General features: G+C 29.3%; 1 protein-coding gene across 1 annotated transcript; it reads left to right on the top strand.

Moving 5' to 3' along the window:
- Positions 1 to 998: 998 nt before the first annotated feature.
- On the top strand, positions 999 to 8,043 carry LOC135960525 (putative fatty acyl-CoA reductase CG8303). Its single transcript, XM_065511831.1, has 5 exons — positions 999 to 1,352; positions 5,688 to 6,192; positions 6,258 to 6,699; positions 7,470 to 7,727; positions 7,791 to 8,043. The coding sequence occupies exons 1-5, from the start codon at positions 1,080 to 1,082 to the stop codon at positions 7,921 to 7,923; spliced, it is 1,611 nt and encodes a 536-aa protein (XP_065367903.1). The 5' UTR covers positions 999 to 1,079; the 3' UTR covers positions 7,924 to 8,043.
- The last annotated feature ends 10,917 nt before the right edge of the window (positions 8,044 to 18,960 follow it).

Here is an 18,960-nt window from a genome sequence, read left to right as displayed (position 1 = left end):
TTGACATGAAGCAGTGATGCCAAGTAAGTGGTTTTTAAAACGCTTAACTTTTATTACGAAGCAGTAATGCAACATTTCATTATTTTGAAACGTAAATTTGACTAAATTAATAGAAAATACTAAATTGTAAGGTTATTATAAAAGATTTTTAACAAATTTCAATTTAAAAAACTAATTTTTGAAGCTGCAGCACTAAATTTAATCTGGCTCAAGGTCTATTGTAATTATTTTGAAGAATATGGCATCGTTGCCAACCATTTGCATTAAAACAGAGTTGACATGAAGCAGTGATGCCAATTAAGTGGTTTTTAAAACGCTTAATTTTTATTATGATGCAGTAATGCAACATTTCTTTATTCTGAAACATAAAATTGACTAAATTAATAGCAAATAATAAATTTTAAAAGATTTTTAACAAATTTATTTTTGAAGCTGTAGCACTAAATTTAAACTAACTCAAGTTCTATTCAATTCAATTGTAATAATTTTGAAAAATATTTTGCAGACACTTAGCAACAGAATTTATGTAAATTTTATTAAAACAATGTGAATTCATTAAAATTTTAGTGAAAAAATGTCGATGCTAAACAAAATCACATAAATTTTAAATTTAAACATTTGTATATAATTAAAATTAAACTAGACAACAGTTAACGGTTTATTTATAAAACAAAAATGCATTAATAAGAAATAAAATATGAATTTATTAAAAAGATAACAAGAAGGTCATTTTAAGCAACAAACTGAACACAAAACAATACACTGCATGCATGCATGCATGGGAAATTGTCAATGTTATTTAACAAAGTCAACAAAACATAACAAAAGATAAATAAGAATTTTTTTTTGGTATTTTACTTAAGTAAAACTTAATTAAACGGAAGTTTCTATCTCTATAAATAAATAATGATTATATTATATTTATTTTATTTTATTATTAATTATTTCCTTATGTTTATTCTTTTTTTACTTTTAGTTTTTAACCATCAAGCATTTTATTATCAATATTATATATTGATACTACCACTACCATTAATCTTATCAAATTGGCTCCTCCAACAAATATTAATTATACCGATATGACGGTCATGAACGATCATGACAGGAGTCATGATCTCAATTTGAAACCTTTGCCAGCCAATGACAACACCAACGCCAACGATATGATGTGTATAGCGGACTTTTTTGCCCATAAAAATATTTTCATTACCGGCGGTACTGGTTTCCTGGGTACAGTTTTGATCGAAGCTTTATTGGACTCCACACCCGATATTGGCACAATTTATGTGCTGGTTAGAGGCAAAAAGAATGTAGATCCAAATGATCGTATTAAAAGATTGTTACAGAAACCGGTAAGTTGAGAAATGTTAAAAAGAAAACTATAATAAAAATAAAAGTGAAATCTTAATTTTAATTTGGGAACTACTATTTGAATGACCGTAATTATACACGCTATTTGTTTAGAAATTAAAAATACATAAAATAACATACAAACCAAACCAAAGTTGTTAAAGTTATCCAACTCTACTAGGGCCATAAAGTAAACTGATGACATTAATATAATTTGTGTATATAAAGATGGTCCATTATGTTTCATTAATGCCACGCAACCCATCAAATTGTGTTTAAATTTAGGTGTATAAATAAAAAGCGTCTGTGTAGACATAAATGTAGGCCTAAAAGTGGTAAATACTTTTGTGCTAGAGACACAATGAAATTACCACAAATAAAAAAATAAATTCACATGAAAGAAACACAGCAATAAATAATAAATTAAACAAAAGTATTGCAACACTGAAAATAAAATAAATATAAACAAACGAAATATCTGTGTTCGATAAGTTGGCAATGCAGACAAATGTAAACAGCTGTTGTAAATAGTTGTTAATGCAATAAAACATATTTATTCATCAATTATACTAGTTATAATCAGACAGGGGTAATTTTGAAACATAAATGGCTTTGTTAAAAACGTAATTGATGAAATAATGTATTTAACGCCCTCCGAAGTAAATTTCACAGGTTTCTGCCATTAAAAAAATGTCTGTCTGTTTAAAGTTGGCAAGTCAAGTATTTAGTAAAATGTTTTTTCTAGCTTTCAGAGCAAGTTTTCATTTAAATTGAACCTAAACAGACAAATTTGATAGTTTATACAATTAGTTGGCAACTCCAAAATGCAAATATCTAGGATTACGAGTTTATTTTATAATAGAAATGCTAAGTTTAATATTGATGGACAGATTATAGATTTTCGGCCTTATTTTTTTAAAAGAGAGATACTAACATTGATTTACCACTCTTAAAAGTGCACCCATAACTTTTTCCTAGATATGATTGGAATGATTAGTCTTAGTTGGCAACTCCAAAATAGAAAATATCTAGAATTTTATTTAACTTATCAACAGCCTGTGTAATTTTGATATTAGAGATAGCAGTGAGCTTCTCAGCACTAAAAGTAGCATTGTATATAACAATTGAATATATTTCAACAATTAGTTCGCAACACATGAAAGTAAAACCATGTAATATTGTCAAATAAGTTAACTAAACAAATGTTTGTATTATTTAGAGTGGTGAGCTACTAAAATAGATATTTAAACAGACGAAATTGGTGATTTCCGAAATTAGTTGGCAACTCCAAAAATTAAATATTTATTATTTTGATTTTTTAACAAGAAACAGGCTAATTTCAGCACTTTTAAGAGTGCAGAGCTCAATCTACGCCACAAATAATAAGCACCACACATTACAATAAAATATTTTAGTAGTTAGTTGGCAACACTTAACATAAAACGTAGAAATATTATTAGTTTTTGTTACTTTTTAGAGCGAAAAACTATAAAAATTTACTTGTAGACAGAGAATGGTGATAGTTTACATAATAGTTGGCAACTCCAAAATTAATATATATCTAAGACTTTTATTTTCGATCAATAAATATGCAAAATTCGTTATTTTTGTAAGTGATGAGCACATCTACGCAATACAAATTGAACCCAACATATCCCAATAACATATTCCAGTAGCTAGTTGCCCAAAACTTAATATAATTTGCCTAAATATTGCCAATATATGATGGTTTTGGTTGGTACTTTTCGGAATCATAAGCTGGACAATTTTAAAAATCTTCAAACTTAGTTGGCAACTTCAAAATACAAAATATTTATGAAAGAATGCAGAACTTTCTCTATACTTCTATAAAATTAAGTCTTACTCCCTTGTCTATACTTGACAAATATTTATCATAACAATTAATGACGTTGTTGTCAGGACAAAGTTGTCTTAGCAAAATTACTAACAAATTTTGCAATAACGATGCAATAGTACTAATAAATGTAGACTATACCTGATAATTTTTTATCTTGATACAAATTTTGACGTTTATCATGACAAAAATTTATCAGGTATAGACATGGGGTAACACATTCCAATGAAATATTTGAGTAACTAGTTGGCAACACTTAACAGAAAACTCAGAAATATTGACAAAATCATGGCTTTGATACTTTTTCATTATGGTGAGCTGGTAATCCGATATAATTTGATAATTTTCAAAATTAATTGGCAACACTAAAAATACAAAATCTAAAAGTGGGGGTTTCTTATTAACAAAGCTGCTATTTTTAATACTTTTGATAACTCTTAAAAGAAAAACGCTTTAATACTATCAAGATTAAAGGTTTTTGGAGATTTCCTTAGTGGTGAGCTGCTTAAATAGACTTGGAAGCCAGCTAATTTTATGTTTCAAAATTAGTTGGTAACTCTAAACAGAAAAATATCTAGAATTGTGTATATTTTATTAAAAAAATAAGCTAATTTTAATACTTTTAAAGTGAGAGAACAATGAGCTATTTTTAAAGAATAGATTGGCAACTCTTAAATAAAAAAGCTTCAATATTCTTCAGATAAGTATGACTGCCACATAATCAGTCAAAAGAGATAATTTCATATATAATTGGCAACGCTAAATAAAACTAAAGCTGAAATTTGAGGTATTAGATTAGATTAGGTAACACTAAACAGAACAAATCTAAAAGTGTGGGGTTGTTGGTAACTGCTAAAAGAAAAACGCTTTAATACTATTAAGATTAAAGGGTTTTGGAGATTTTCGTAGAGATGAGCTGCTTAAATAGACTAGTAAGCAATGAAATTTTATATTTTTTTAAAATTAGTTGGCAACACTAAACAGAAAAATATATAAAATTGTGAATATTTCATTAAAAAATAAGCTAATTTTAATACTTTTTGAAATAAGAAAGCAGTATGGAACTAAAATTGGAATATACACAGGCCAATTGACTATATTTAAGGAATAGGTTGGCAACTCTTAAATTAAAAATGTTTTAATATTCTCCTGAGTGGTTTTAAATGTTTTAATATTCTCCAGAGTTTTATGAAATTGCTGACAAAAGTGATAATTTCAAATATAATTGGCAACGCTAAATAAAACTAAAGCTGGAATTGTAGGTTTTTATTAAAAAAACGAGGCTAATTTGAGTATGTTCGAAAGGCGACAGCTTTTCTTAAAATTTCAGCATAAACAGACTAATGAGAAGCTTTTAAACAAAAGGTTGGCAACTCGTATAAGAAAAAACTTAAATTTTCTTAAAATATAAGGCTTCTTTGGCATTTCGATGTAATAAGCCACTCAAATTGACATGGATGTAACCAAAATTGATAATTTCTAAAGATGGTTGGCAACTCAAAAATTAAACAAGCTGGAATTATGAGATTTTTAAGCAGAAATTCTGAGCAATGGATCGTAATGGATCTATTTTTCATCGCAAGTAATGATTCGGTGCAAAAATGATTTTCTTTTAATAGCGTTCAAGCATCATTTCGCATATGCAAAATCGTGTTTCAAGGTCTATTGACTTCAATTCGTATGGTTACCAATTTCCCCGCTTTTGTATGAATTCTGCTGATCGAAAACGTTTTGAAATTGCTGCTTGAGTAGCTGCCAATGATTTCATAAGCTTGTGTTGAGTTTTACAACAATCTTCATGAAGTAATGCCTTCAATTCTTGGTCTTCAAATTTTTTGATTGGCCTGGGCGATCTTTGTCTTCCATGTTAAAATCTCCACTTCTGAACCACACAAACCATCTCTCGCAAGTTGAAACACATTCACAATAAGCTTTGGTTAGCAATTGCTGTCCTTCAGCGGGACATTTTTGCATCAATAGGCAACAGTTTCTCCTTCTTATATCGAAAAGATACATAGAAGACAGTCAAGACTCTGAAGAATAATAACGTTAGAAATTGCCATAGGGAATCTCAATGTTCTTACAATACGCGAGCAGATCAAATACTCTACTTCGATCTACAAGGAAAAAAAATTAAAGATCATTCTAAACCTCCTGCAAGGAAATTGCTATCCCTTCTCCTTTATTTATATTGCAATTATAAGAAACATTGACATCAAAATCTTCTTTTTTTTGTTTAAATTACCATTTAACCATTTATTTTCCAATGAAACCTGACTTAGTATTATTTGTTTTTCTCAACTCAATTGAGTTTTAGCTTCAAATTATATGACTGCATTTCTTAAACTACAAGTGTAAATTATTAAAATCAACAATTCACACATATAATTAATAAACTATAAAATGCATACAACTATTTAGCATCTGGAAATTAACAAAAGCAACTAATATCTCTATCATTTTTCCATTTCTTTTTTAATAGATTTTCAAAAAATACAATGAAAAATCTTTAGCCAAAGTCAAGCCGGTTGTGGGTGAATTGAGCGATGTGAATTTCAGTTTCAGCGATGACATCCTTAACGAACTTATCGAACGTGTTAATATTATTTATCACAGTGCGGCCACCATTAAATTCAGTTCCCCATTGCGCACAGCCATCAAGACAAATTTAACGGGCACCATGCGCACCATCGAACTGGCCAAGAGAGTAAAGAACTTGTCAGCCTATATTTATTGCTCGACAGCTTTTTGTAACAGCAACAATCGGGGTCTGATTGTGGAGGAAGTATACAAATCGAAATTCGATCCCTATGACATGATGAAAATGGCCGAAGATGATAGTAAATGGGAGAATTTCACCCATGAAAACTGCAAAGAATATATATGTGATCATCCCAATACGTATACGTTTACGAAAAACCTGTCGGAGAATCTGTTAATGGCTGAGATGAAGGGCATGCCAGCGGCCATAGTGAGACCTTCAATAGGTAAGTGTTAATTAAGGAATTTAAAGAAAATTTCCTTACTTATTTTCTTTCACTCTTTATTACAGTTTACGGCACCTGGGAAAAACCCACGGAGGGTTGGGTAGGCAATGCCAATTCTGGTCATTTGGGTTTCTTGGCCGGTTTCATTAAGGGCATTTTCCGCACCATGTGTGGCAAGGCCTCGGCTGTCATCGATATCATACCCTGTGATTATGTGATCAATTCCTCTTTGATTATGGGCTGGTATGTGGGCACCCGCCATATCGAACAACCTGAGGTTATACATTGCACCTCGGGTGAAGTGAATCCCTTGACTTTGGCTGAGTTCTGTCAAATCATTAATGCCAGCGTTGAGAGACATCCACCGAATAATTTTGTTTGGAAACCCAAGGCCAAATTGCGTAATGGCTGGCGTTATAATTTATTCTTTTATCTGTTTCACATACTGCCGGCGTTGGTGTTTATTATACCAGAGAAATTGTTTGGTTTGGGCATGCCACAGCACACGTAAGTTGTTAAAACTATAAATTGTAATTGTAAAACTATTTATTTTTATAGATTACTTAGTTATTTGTATAAAAGACTCACGCTCCCAATAGATTCATTCTCTGAGTTAATTTTTTTAGAGTAATTTTTGATAATTTTACATTTTTATTTCATTTTATATGTATTTTTAATTAAATTTTTAAATATTTATGCTTTAAATTTTATTTTCCGTTGTATTTTTCCATTTTCTAAGAGTTTTTATCGAATTTTAATGATTTTGGCGAAAATCATGTGGCAACTCCATAAAAAGACGTCAGACACGAACTTTGTTGTGATTTTTTGTAAACAAAGTTTAGGTCTTAAGTCTTTCATATGAAAGACTCAAGACCTAAACTTTGCTTTGGTTTCAACGAAAGACTTAAGAATCGTACTTTGTTACATGACAAACTCTCTCGCTCTCTCCCTCTCACAGTATAAACTTAAGACACAAACTTGGTATTCAGGGATGGAAAATGAAATTTTTGTTAGGAAAATAGGGTAATTTCAAAATACGAGTATATGGAGCCAAAAAAAGAGTTTTAAATTTATTTCTGGTTTGATTTTGATTAAAATACTATTAAAGAAGGACCTAAAATAACTATTATCAAGATTTTCAAAGCAATTATTAATAATTTAAACTTAAAAAAGTTGTTCATAATTATTATTTTTTTAATTCTTGTGAAACAGCTTCAAGTAAATTTTTTTAATTTTTTAAAAAAATAATTTTATTTTTATTTCTTATCTCCTTACAGCGCCTACGAATACATGCGTGTCTTCCACAAGGGTACCAAAGCTTTTGACTATTTCCTCGACAAAGATTTCCGTTACGATTTGAAAAATGCTTTGCGCATTATGAATGTAGTGCATGAAAACGATCGCAAACGCTACAATTTCGATTCCAGTCAATGTGATTGGGTGGAGTTTTTGGATCGTGTCTTAGTAGGCATTAGACGTTTCTATTTCAAAGAGTCAGCCTTAACCACCTCATGGCATCGCAACTACTGGAAGGTGTAAGTATATTTTTTAATCTTTCCTTAACAATTATAATTAACCATTTCTTAATTTCTTTATAGCTTCAATGTCCTTTACTACTTGGGTTTTGTTGGCTTATTTGGCATTGTCTTTGTCATTTGCACGCCTATATTTGGTTTCCAAATTGGTTTGCCTTTGGCTTTGGCCATATGGGCTTTCCTGGTTTGGCTGTAGGCGGTAAACTATTTTATCATTCTTTCATTAATTTTTTTTAAATCATTCTACCTCTGTTTTATATTATTTTTTGCAATTATTTTGTTTTATTTCAAACAATATAGGGTTATATTTTCATTTAGGGCCAATTCAATTTATTAATGCTAAATAAATATATCAATTCTTTTTTAAAAACTACTTTTTGCAATATTTTTCCTAAGGAGAAATATGTGTGTTTAGTTTATGCAAATCACCCCCCAAATCACTTCACTTTATTGTATAGTTAATTTAGTTTTCTATTATTTTCTTTTATTTTCATATAAAAATCTTTCTTATTTGGTTGTTTTCTTTTATTCTTAAAGTCTTTAACAAAAATCTTGTTATTTTAACGAAAATATGTAGTTTATATTATTGTACGAAAAAACAAAACGCTATAAAACATTTATTTTATATTAAGTCATATAAAATGTTTATGTATATTATATAAAAAACAAAATAAATAAAAATTAATTTTAATAAAAAAAAACAAAAATCAAAAGTTCTTTAATTCTGGCTAAAGATCCCTCCATCTACTATTCTCGAATAGAGATTTCAGATTTATCGAGATTTTCTTTCTAGGTCTGAAATATAAAAGATCACCGATCGAGCTACTTTTCTCCATTTAAATTAATTACAAAATAATTGAGATCAAAGAATTTATAAATTTTGTATGTAAATGATCGATTCATGGTGTGATATTTGAGTGATCACAGATCGAGTTATTGAAGAATCTCGATTTTTTTTTAATTTTTTTACGATTTTTGATCCGTAAATGAATGATAGAGTTATTGATGAATCTAGATTTTTGATCAGACATGTGGATAACCACAGATCAAGTTATGGATGAATCGAGATTGTTTACAAAAGATCGCTTTTTAATCAGAAATATTAATGATCGCAGATCGAGTTATTAATGAATATAGATTTTTGATCAGAAATATGAATGATCACAGAACGAGTTATTAATGAATCTAGATTTTTTTACAAAATATCGCTTTTGATAAGAAACATAAAAAGATCTTTACAAAATATCGCTTTTTGATCGGAAATATTAATGATCACAGATCGAGTTATGTTTGAAATATGAATGATCAAAGATCGAGTTATTGATTAATCTAGATTTGTTTTACAAAATATCGCTTTTAATCAGAAATATTAATTATCACAAAAGATCGCTTTTTGATCAGAAATATTAATGATCACAGATCGATCTATTGATAAATCTATATTTTTGATCAGAAATATGAATGATCACAGATCGAATTATAGATTAATCTATATTTTTGATCAGAAATATGGATAATCACAGATCGAGTTATGGATGAATCGAGATTTTTTACAAAAGATGGCTTTTTGATCAGATATATTAATGATCGCAGATCGAGTTATTAATGAATCTAGATTTTTGATCAGAAATATGAATGATCACTGATCGAGTTATTGATGAATCTACTTTTATTTACAAAATATCGGTTTTGATAAGAAACATAAGAAGATCTTTACAAAATATCGCTTTTTGATCAAAAATATTAATGATCACAGATCGAGTTATTCATGAAATATGAATGATCACAGATCGAGTTATTGATGAATCTAGATTCTTTTTACAAAATATCGCTTTTAATCAAAAATATTAATTATCACAAAAGATCGCTTTTTGATCAGAAATATTAATGATCACAGATCTTTCTATTGATAAATCTAGATTTTTGATCAAAACTGTGAATGATCACAGATCGATCTATTGATAAATCTATATTTTTGATCAAAAATATGAATGATCACAGATCGAGTTATTGATGAATCTAGATTTTTGATCAGAAATATGGATAATCACAGATCGAGTTATGGATGAATCGAGTTTTTTTTTACAAAAGATCGCTTTTGATCAGAAATATTAATGATCGCAGATCGAGTTATTAATGAATCTAGATTTTTGATCAGAAATATGAATGATCACAGATCGAGTTATTGATGAATCTAGATTTTTTTACAAAATATCGCTTTTGATAAGAAACATAAAACGATCTTTACAAAATATGGCTTTTTGATCAGAAATATTAATGATCACAGATCGAGTTATTGATGAATCTAGATTTGTTTTACAAAATATAGCTTTTAATCATAATATTAATCAGAAATATTAATGATCACAGATCTATTGATAAATCTATATTTTTGATCAGAAATATGAATGATCACAGATCGAGTTATTGATGAATCTAGATTTTTTACAAAATATAGATTTTATATCAGAAATATGACTGTTCACAGATCGAGTTATTTATGAGTATATATTTTTGATCAAAAATATAAATGATCACAGATCGAGTTATGATGAAACTAGATTTTTTTTACAAAAGCTTGATTTTTAATCAAACATTTTATTTTGAAATATGAGCGATCTCAAATCGTTATCTTTTTCTCGTTTAAAGTGTTATTTACAAAGTTAGATCAGTTATAACAAATCAAATTTGTTTTTCCCGATTAAACACTTAAAAAATAATTGACGATTTTAGATTTTTGGAGCTTTTTTCTTACAAAAGATCGATTTTCGGTGTCAAATATTAGTGATCACATATCGACCTTATTTTCTCGATTAAAAGCTTATTTAGAAAGTAATTGAGGTATTCTAAGTTTTTTCATAAACGATCGATTTTGATCCGAATTAAGGATCTTGTTACTTCTAGATATTTTGAGTTTTTGTTTTAGGTTGGAATTCTGACTGATATTCTTTTTCCGATTAAACTCGTATTTATATTTTGACAATTTAAGTTTTGTTTGATTTCAATATCGATTTTTGGTTGAAAATATTTGTGAATACTGAGTTTAAGGAGATAAATATTGACGGTTTTTTCAACCAAATTTTCTGTAAAATTATTGATCACCGATCAAGCTGCTTTTCTCGATTAAACGCTTTAAGATATTTTTAATTTTTCTAACAAAAGATCGAATTTTGCTCAGAAATATGAGTGATCACAGAGCTAGCTTCTTTTCTGAATTAAATACTATAAGATATTTTCCGTTTTTTCAAAAACAAAAGATAGAATTTTGATCAGATATATGAGCGATTACAGATCGAGCTTTTTTTCCTCGAAAACACGATTCAAGATTTTTTCCGTTTGTTTATCAAAAGATTGAATTTGGGTCAGAAATATGAGTGATCACAAATCAAGCTTCTTTCCTCGTTTAAACAATTTTAAATATTTTCCGTTTTTCCAACAAAAGATCGAATTTTGGTTAGAAAAATTAGTGATCAGTGATCACAGATCGAGCTTCATTCCTTGACTTAAAGCTTTAAGATATTTTCCGGTTTTCCAACAAAAGATACGATTTTGATCAGAAATATGAGTGATCCCAGATCGAAATTCATTCCTCCATTAAGCACAGATTTATGTAATCACAGATCTACCACCTATGCTCCATTAAATGTTTTCCGTTTTTCCAATTACAAATCTAGCTTCTATGCCAATTTAGATCAGAAATATGACTGATCACAGACCGGGCTTCTGATCTCGATTAATAGCTTTAATATATTTTCCATTTTTTCAACAAAATATTAAATTTTTGTCAGAAATATGAGTGAACATAGATCGAAATTTTATTCTCGATTAAAAGTTATTGAAATTTTTTGAGTTTTTCATACAAAAGATCGATTTTTTGGCCTGAATGCACACAAATAAAACTCATTTTCTCGACTACAAGCGGTCCTTTTCTCAATAAACGTTTATTTAGAAAATTTCATAAAAGGTCTTATTTATTAAGTTTTTTTTCTTTAATTTTCATACAAAATATATTAATGCTATTAGCTCCTTTTCTTTATGAAACGCTTATATATAAAGTTATTGAAGAGCTTTTGATGTAAAAGATCGAAAATAGTACTTCTGATAAAACAAAGCGAATTTATTCAATTAAATTTTAAGCCCAAAAATAGACTACATATTTTGTGTATAACAAATGTAACAATCTCTACAAATCATAAGCGTATGTAAAATAAACCAGTCAACTTTTAGCAGTTAAATTTTAAACTCAATAAAGAAAAAAGCTCTCTCCCAAAATTAAACACACACATGTTTACAATACAAAAGAAAACACACACAAAAACCATGATTAGTTATTCTTGTTTTTGTTGAGAGAGCAGTAAATAATAAAACCACAGAATAATAGAGCATAAAATCAATGTTACCAGATATGGGGTTTTAAAATTTAAATTTTAAACCCAAATTTGGGGATATTTTATTTAGAAAAGAAGAAATAATTTAGTTTTGGTACATTTTGTTTTAATTTTCTTGAAATATTCAACAAAGATAAAAACAATAAAATAAAAAAATGTTCTAATTTAAACATTTGCGAGCAGCAGGATTCATCCAAAAGCAGCGAAATTGGGTACCATTCGAATTGAAGGCGAGGGACCTTGAAAGACGATTTTGCATGTCATAAATGATGCTTGAACGCTGCACAGTGGGGCAGAATCGAAATTTTTTGGAAATAATTCAGGCATTTCTAAACGGTTAATCCCACAATTCCTAAAAATTGGAGCGAAAATCCCAAAAATGGTATTTTTTACAATTTTGCCTATAGGGTCCACATTTCCTTCGGGGCTGGGAAAATAAAAAACACATTAGGATTTCCTGCTTACCGTTTTCTAATCCCAGCTTTGGGATTTTAGAACATGTGGCCCAAAGTTGAAATTTTGATAAAAAATAGGTCAATTTCCAAAGGGCGTAGGGCCAACATTTCCGAAGAATAGGACATGTTTTTATACCAAAATGTTATCCGTAAAGAAACTTTATAGAAAACCATAAATTTGTTATATGTTCTTAAAGAAAGTTGTTTTTTGTCCAAAAAACAGCAAAAATATACTATATTTTGAACTTTTAAATTGAAAATCGGTTATTTTTGGATTTGTAATTGATAATGCTCTGAAATTTTTTGTATATTATTGGTAATTTAGTTGTCTAACTAACAAAAAAAATTCGAGTCCATTCGGTTAAAAAGTGCGCCCTATATTTTTAAAAAAGCGGACCAAGATATGGCAAAATTTTAAAATTTCAATTTTGAAATGCCTATAACTAGGAAATTATAAGAGATAAATAGCATACGCAAGCATAAAAGATCCAAAAATATAAAATTCATTGAAATCGGATGGGAAACAAAAAAATGGCACGTGTTTAAAAATTTTACATGTCGAAGGTACCCCACTTTGAGCCCCATATCGCCGCCCTGGAGCACTTGGTTACGCCTAATTAAAATTTTATCCTGATCGGACCAGCCGTTTAGAAATGCCAGATTTATTTCCAAAAAAATTTCGATTCTGCCCAACTGTGCGCTGTAAAAGAAAACCATTTTTGCACCGAAACATTACTTGCGATGAAAAATAGATAAATTACTATAACCCGAAGCATAAGAGATCGTATGTGAAGCACGGTCAATTTTCTGTATTTGGTGGAAGAAAACGTTTCCTCATCTATTAAGAGCTGCTGAAATCTGGCCGGACTATCACAGGGAACATGTACCGAACGTAACTGATTCGTTTGAAGCAAGAAATGTCCGAAAAACGACCAGAATATGCGGCCAGGCATGATTACGGCTTCATCATGACAAAGATAGGCCAAAAGTTCTGCCTCACCCGCTTTATAGACCAGACTGTGCCCCGTCCGACTACTATTTGTTTCGATCGATCCCTCGGGAATCGTTTCACTTTGAAACAGAGTAATGAAGTCATGGACCATCTCATTGTTAAACCAAAGTTTGTAATTAAACTAATCCACTGGGGTGGCCATAGAGTAGTTTTTTCTGTACATTTGGCTTACCTTTGGACTAGTCGTAATCCTTTATGATCTATATTTTACATGCGTGTATTACATGCGTATTATTTGCAGGGTTAGTTGAGACACTATCTTTGTGATAGTGTCTCCACTAAGCTTAGCCAGACCCGACCTTATTATCGATCAATAATACAGTTTTCAATTATCTGTTTGAGTTTCAAAAGAATAGAATTATACAGTTCCTAGAAAACCTGATGTCTTCTCGTTAAGAGTTGAAAGAAAGTTAAGGTATGTTTTAGTTACCATGAGGTTGTAATAGTTTGATAAAGTTCAATTTGTTTTTTAAAACACAATTTCCCAGGCCTGTCATAACCGGTCGGTCATTGGCATTGTTGTTTATGTTGTAACTGTGTTTTCTTGTTATTTCTCTTTTGTACAAAAAAAAACCAGCAACAACAACCATAATAAATTTGTGTTGCTGTCTCCTCTCCAAATTGCAGTAGCTATAATATTACAGTATGATTGTAGTTTACGTAGGTTTCCGGTTCAATAATGTTGGCCTACATCCGAGACAAATCTTAAGCCAGTCTTAAGCAGAAAATGGGAAGTATAACAGGTGGCATGATAATTACTACTCAAAGACAAATAACGAAAAATATATGTATAGTTACAAATCGAAAAGTTCAACAGACTTTCTACTTTTTTCCAATTTTCTAAATGATCTCAAAAAAGCACTAGAGTGAAGCGAGTTTTGTTATTTATTTGACAAACAAATTTGTTTTACTTTTACACATATGTTTGGTATGCAATAGTTATTTTTTTTATAATTTTTCATTAGTTTTTTTTCTATTTCGTTAATTTTTATGACTTTTTCTTTTTATTTAATAGAAATTTTGTTACAGACGAAAAAGAAAGTTCGTTCATCTTTTTTTTTTTTTGGTGGGTTTTGTTTCAGCATCATTATGCTTTTTTTCAATTTACATATTTTTTTGTACCATCATTGCTCAATTTAAATATTGTTTATTAGGGCTTTATTGTTGTTGTTGAAATTTTCAACTTTACTTTTCGATTTCATTTCGATTTTGCAAGATGTTTTGTATATAATTATCTAATATTGTTGCATTTATAAAGTTTTAAATAACTAATCGAAGGTTATGTCAAACTGAACATTGACCGTAAATATTATTACTTGCTTACAAAAGGAATAAAGCAGATAAAAAATTACTATTAAAGTTGTTATAACAAAAACAGTGGCGTGTTGTTTCAACTAATTAATAGATGAATGTTTTTCATAAATTAAAAAATAGCGAAGGAAAAATTATGTAAACATTAGCCCCTGTCTATACCTGATAAATTTGTATCATGATAAACGTCAAAATGGTTGTCAAGATAAAAAATTATCAAGTAATGTCTCCATTTATTACCCCCTTTCTATACTTGATAAATTTGTATCATGATAAACGTCAAAATGGTTGACAAGATAAAAAATTATCAAGTAATGTCTCCATTTATTAGTATTAATGCTTCGTTATAACAAAATTGTTAGTACTTTTGCTAAGACAACTTTGTCTTGACAACAAACGTCATTAATTGTTATGATAAATATTTGTCAAGTATAGACAGGGGGTTAACAATAATGTCCATGAGATTGAGATTGAGAAGCTAATGGAAGTGTTTTTAAAGCAGTAGATGCTGTCAGAATATTAACAAAATTGCATTATTTGTGAATTTAAATTTAATAATTAATTTATGACATAATTTTTGAGTGAGCCCAGCCCCTCTTTCATAAATATTTGTAAACGCCTTTCTCTATATTAAAATTTTATATAAATAAATTCCAGTCATTTATTTAAAAATATTTAAAAATACATACTTCCACTCTAGTTGATGCTACCACTATTTTAATATTTTATAACAATGACTAGATAGATGATGATGCCTCCTAGTTATTTTTCAAAAACCTGTTATCATCAATCGATCGTTTTTAACATTTCTTTTCAATTTCACACAAATTCACAAGTATTTATACATACATACATACTTAGTTGAAGTATTAAGCTACAGATATTTATGGAAGAAATTAAACCTTTGTACCCGTATTAATATTGAGTAGCATCATATAAAGTAACTGTGATTTAATTGCGTATTCAAATTCTCAGTTTTAAACTTGAATTTTGAATATTTGTTAGATACCGATATGTTTGAAATTTGTAATTAATTTCTTTTGCCAGTAACACATGATTTATATTGAACGAAATATTATTGAGGATAAGATCTACGTTCCATCCAGATCTAAAGAAAATATTGAAAAAAAAATTTCGATAGAAAATATTGAAAAAAATGTTCGATAGAAAATATTGAAAAAAAATGTTCTATAAAATATTGAAACCTTTTTCTATGAAAATATTGAAAAATTTTTTCTATAGAAAATATTGAAAAAAAAAATTTCTATAGAAAATATTGAAAAATTTTTCTATGAAAATATTGAAAAATTTTTTCTATAGAAAATATTGAAAAATTTTTCTATAGAAAATATTGAAAACCATATTGAAAATTTTTTTATAGGAAATTATCAACAATTTTATAATTACAATTGTAAAACAATTATAAATGTTCAAGTCATTTTCTGAGGGCGCCATATTTCAGAGTACTTAAAACTAATTTGTGCAAAATTTTACCGGAATTGCCTCATAACAAACATATTTATGACTGCTCAAACAGTAATCCGGGGAGACATTTGTATGGAGGCTAGGTGATATAATGGATCGATTCCATTTTCAGTACCAAACAAACCATATCAACAGATAGTATTGTGGAAAATTTCAGACAGCTAGCTCATTTTTTAGCAGACAGACGGACGGACATATGTAGCTAGATCGTATTAGAATCTTATGAGGACCCAGAATATATACATTAGTCCGTGACTTTTTTAATTTCACACCTCTTAACTGAACACTGCTCCTGTCAACAGGCATCTGTCATTGGACTCCTGTCAAAATTTGAACAAGCTGTGTCATTTAGTTTATGTTTGACAGCCATTGCACAGTGGGGCAGAATCAAAATTTTTTGGAAATAAATCTGGCATTTCTAAACGGCTGATACGATCGCGATAAACGGGATATGACGTGGGCATAGCAAAGGAGTATTCGAATTTAAGTTATTAAAATAGGCCCTACAAATGGTCCAGGGGCGGCGCTATGGTAGGGTAACCGACTTTAACAATTTTTAAAAATTTTTTGCTTCCATCCGATTTCAAAGATTTTTATATTTTTGAAATGCGCTCTGCTAGGTCTTGAAAAAACATGCTTGCGTGTGCTATTTATATCTTATAATTTCCGAGTTATAGGCATTTCAAAATTGAAATTTTGGTTCTTGGTCGGCTTTTTTTAAAATATATTGCGTACTTACACTGAGGGAAAAACGACGTTGCAAAATCGACAACGGTTGGTGTCATTTTCACACCATACGGTGTCACTTTATTTCGACACCGTACGTTTACAAATTGTAAACAAACGGGTACGAATCGACAACGCAATGTTGTTAAATTATTCGCAACGCATTTCAACGTGAGTTGCTTTTTATACATTAAACAATTTTTAATATTTTAATAAATAGTGTTGCAAATAAATGGTTTAAAAACCAAAATATAAAAGAAAGTGAAAGTGTTTGACTGCGAATTTGTGTTGATGCAGATGAAGATCCAGGCAGAGAAGACCACCGAATCCAGTGACGACATACAAGTCCAAATGGAAACTTATAGTTTTTTATTTTATATTTAAGTAGTTATAAGTATTGTTTTAAAAAAATTTAAAAAATAAAGAAATTGTTATTTATATTAATTACCAAAAAAATAGAAAGGAAAAATTGTCAGGTGTCAAATCGTACACGAACGGTATCAAGTCGACAACTTATGGTGTCAAATTGACAACGGCCTGGTGTCAACTCGTACACGAACGGTGACAAATTGTCAACAGTCTGTTATAAAATCGTACACGAACGTTGTTAAATCGACGACGGATGGTGTCAATTCGGTGTAATTTCTTCGTTGTCAAATTGACACCGTTCGTGTACAATTTGTACACATACGGGGTTGATACACTATTGACACCGAATGGTGTCAAATTGTACACGGATGTGTTAAATTTTTCGCTGGGTGTAGACATCTAAATTACCAATAATAGACAATATAATTATGGATCAAAAAATAAACGATTTTCAATTTAAAAATTCACAAAAATTGTTCCTGTTTTTTTGGCGAAAAGGTGACTTAAATCTATTTTTATACCCTTCACCTTCGTGAGAAGGGTATATATAAGTTTGTTATTTTCACAATATAATTTTCCGACCCTATAAAATATATATATTCTGGATCCTTATAGAAAGCGGAGTCAATTATGCTATGTCCGTCTGTCTGTCTGTTGAAATCAATTTTCTGAAGACCCCTAGATATTTTCGGGATCCAAATCTTCAAGAATTCTGTCAGACATGCTTCCGAGAAGTTTCCTATTTGAAATCAGCAAAATCGGTCCACAAATGGCTGAGATATGAGGAAAAAAACAAGGACAACCTCGATTTTTGACCTATATCTGGATTACTAAGTCATTAATATAGAGAATATGGATATCTAATGATAGATATTTCAAAGACCTTTGCAATGACGTATATAAGACCATAGTAAGTTGGACCTACAATGGGTCAAAATCGGAAAAAATATTTTGTAACCCGAATTTTATTTCACCAAAAAAAATTTTTAAAAATTTTTTAAATTTAAAAAAAATTATTTTTAAAAAAAATTTTAAAATTTAAAAAAAAATATTAAAATAACAATTCGAAAATTTTTTTTTTTCCAAAAATTTCAAAAAAACAACTAAAAAAAAATTATTTTAAAAAAAAAATTAAAATAAGAATTCGAAAAATTTTTTTTTTTCCAAAAATATAAAAAAAACAACTAAAAATATTTAAAATTTGTATTTTGAAGTATAATTTGGTGAAGGGTATATGAAGATTCGGCATGCAACAAAACATCGTGATCGGTTGTACTCTCGACTCCTTATATAGACGGTGTTTTGAGTTAATTTGTAGACAACCTGGGTCCGAATTACTGAATTAATGATATATTGATCGATATCGTATGCCACAATCTCAAATAAGAAAATTACGATCAGTTTTAGTCGATATCGAATTCGGTAATTCGGCCCCTGTTCTTTATGAATGCACTTTGGTAGCTTTGAATATTTCTCTATTATCACGC

This window comes from Calliphora vicina, chromosome 5 (genome assembly GCF_958450345.1).
Source record: "Calliphora vicina chromosome 5, idCalVici1.1, whole genome shotgun sequence".
Classification (NCBI taxonomy): domain Eukaryota; kingdom Metazoa; phylum Arthropoda; class Insecta; order Diptera; family Calliphoridae; genus Calliphora; species Calliphora vicina.
The sequence above is the reverse complement of the archived record's forward strand: the minus strand, read 5'-3'. Positions and strand labels throughout refer to the sequence as shown.